The sequence below is a fragment of the Sander vitreus genome, chromosome 2 (genome assembly GCF_031162955.1).
Source record: "Sander vitreus isolate 19-12246 chromosome 2, sanVit1, whole genome shotgun sequence".
In the NCBI taxonomy this organism is placed as follows: domain Eukaryota; kingdom Metazoa; phylum Chordata; class Actinopteri; order Perciformes; family Percidae; genus Sander; species Sander vitreus.
This window is the reverse complement of record NC_135856.1, coordinates 4,738,400-4,740,899: the sequence shown is the minus strand read 5'-3', so window position 1 is coordinate 4,740,899 and position 2,500 is coordinate 4,738,400. Positions and strand designations below refer to the sequence as shown.

The 2,500-nt window shown below is 41.3% G+C and overlaps 1 protein-coding gene across 1 annotated transcript in view; it reads left to right on the top strand.

Annotated features, from left to right (window-relative positions):
• Window positions 1-1,936, top strand: part of LOC144532979 (aspartate aminotransferase, cytoplasmic-like) — a 13,651-nt gene extending 11,715 nt beyond the window's left edge. The window contains exon 7 of the mRNA XM_078273962.1: window positions 1,542-1,936. Within this exon, the coding sequence (XP_078130088.1) occupies window positions 1,542-1,729 (188 nt within the window). The 3' untranslated portion in view covers window positions 1,730-1,936. The remainder of the gene's footprint in view (window positions 1-1,541) is intronic.
• The last annotated feature ends 564 nt before the right edge of the window (window positions 1,937-2,500 follow it).

Genomic DNA, 2,500 nt, shown 5'->3' with positions numbered 1-2,500 from the left:
CTGGTGATACTTCGAGCAAAGTTTCATGTTGTGTCGAGCCTTCTTAGTGTTTTAAAAATAGTGATTATTTTTTTTATGCTAGCATAAAAGTGTCCCTAGCTCTCCCATTCAAAAGGCCATTTGACTGAAAAACAAAAACACGGTAAATCTTAAAAGGATTCCATCCTAAATATGCTTTTAAACGAAAGTTTGACTCGGGTACATTCACAAAAAGACCCTAGGTTGCATTTTGGCGAGAGTTAGGTTTAATTCAAAAAGGTTGTAGAGGCTAAGCCCAAGCTTTAAGCCCCTGAGGTGCTTTTCCACGGGTAACTTTTACCTTTTTGATCAATGAAAGTCCAGGTCATATTTGCAGTTAAAACCATTGGTCTCATTTATTTTCATCAAATATTCTTTGGGTTTCCAAAAACTACGGCTTGTATGTGTGCCTGTGTAGTGGTGTGTGGGTGGTCAAGGACACTTATTGGCTCTTACAAAGGTCTTAAAACGGTCTCAATAGGTCTTAAAGGGTACCTTTTTTTCAACCTGGTCCAGTATTAAGCAAGATCGCTGCAGTCAGCAAAACAAGCTACAATGTAAGTTAAAAGGGCAATTGTCCAGCTTGTATTTACCTTCACAAAAGTGCTTGTTTTGCCACTGACAGACTCAGATTAATATTCTAAGTGTCTGAAAACATTATGGAAAGGATCCCTTCAGAGATAGACCTTTAAAACCTCTTTGAGACCTTTCTGTTTAACCAGAAACAGCTCTGAAGTCACTAGCTCTAAACCCACCAGACTCCATTTAAATAAGCAATACTTTTAGCGTGTATAGATCCAACATATGTTCACATGTAAATCAGTAAACTATGTGTTTATTTCAACCAAAACTAGAGCTGTGAGGGTTGGAAAAGTGGAAAGACCACCCGAAACGGCTTTTCATAGTTTTATTTTGTTTCAGTCGACTTTGAATGAAGTGTATTTTACGACGCTAAAATTTATTTACATGGAGTCTGGTGGGTTTAGCGAACGTAATTTCGTTTTTATGTTTGAAAAAAGGATCTTACTCTTTAACAGAAAGGTCGACCTCCTTAGAAATCCTTTCCATAATGTTGTCAGACACTTAGAATATTAATCTGAGCCTGTCAGCGGCAAAATGAGCCCTTTTGTGAAGGTAAATACAAGCTGGACAATCGCCCTATTATCTTAGATTGTAGCTTGTTTCTCCGCTGCCGACTGCAGCGATCTCTCTTAATACTGGACCAATGTCAGAGATTGTTGTTCCCATCAGTCACGTAGACACAAAAACACAGGAAAATGGGGTCCAGGACTCCAGGTTGAAAAAAGGGTAGTTACCCTTTAAATTTGACTGGTTAAACCTGCAGACACTCTAACATACACATAAAGACTTAGCACAAGGACTAGTACAATAGAGAAAATGGCAAAAATAAGTTAAAGCCCCACAAAACCGTTTTTACGTGGTATGCTTTTGTTAATTGAAATCTCCCTCCTACCCATTGTATGTTCTAAAGTAGACACTCTTTTCTCTGCTGCTGTTATCAGATGAGAGAGTTGGCAACCTGACCGTGGTTGCCCAGGACAGCGAGAACCTGAGCCGCAACCTGTCCCAGATGGAGAAGATTGTCAGGACGACTTGGTCCAACCCGCCGTCTCAGGGAGCACGCATCGTCAGCAAGACCCTCAACTGCCCAGAGCTCTTCGCCGAATGGTACGCTCTAGGGATTGACTGACACCGCTTTCTCAAGGCCGTCACAATAACGATTATTAGTTGTTAATAAAACCCATAATGGATATTTGGAACCAATATTCATTTACAGTGAACATTTAAATCTTTAAAGTGCTCATATTATGCTTTTTGGCGTTTCCCCTTTCCTTTATTGTGTTATATATCTTTTTGTGCACGTTAGAGGTTTACAAAGTGAAAAAGCCCAAAGTCCACCCCAAAGGGACTTACCATCTCCAACAGAAAACACTGTTCACAAACTGCTCCAAACAGCTCTGTTGTAGTCCAGCCTTTACTTCAGAGCACTCCCTCATACTCTGCTTCTGACTGGCTAGTAGTCCTTACCTAGGTACTGTCAGGGCACGCCCTCATACTCTGCTTCTGACTGGCTAGTAGTCCTTACCTAGGTACTGTCAGGGCACGCCCTCATACTCTGCTTCTGACTGGCTAGTAGTCCTTACCTAGGTACTGTCAGGGCACGCCCTCATACTCTGCTTCTGACTGGCTAGTAGTCCTTACCTAGCTACTGCAGCATGTGCGACTCCCAACAATGATGGAACAGAGAACAGAGCGCAACACACAGGGTGAAAAGAGAAGCTGCAGCAATGTGTAAACCTATTATGATATAACCTTTAAATACAATTATGAACCTGAAAATGAGCATAATATAGGGCACTTTAAGTCAGATTTAGGATTTAACGTTCACTGTGCGCGTTCATGTGGACGCGCTGACAGTGTTGTTATTACCTAGAATTCCTCATGGGGGCGACAGAAACTA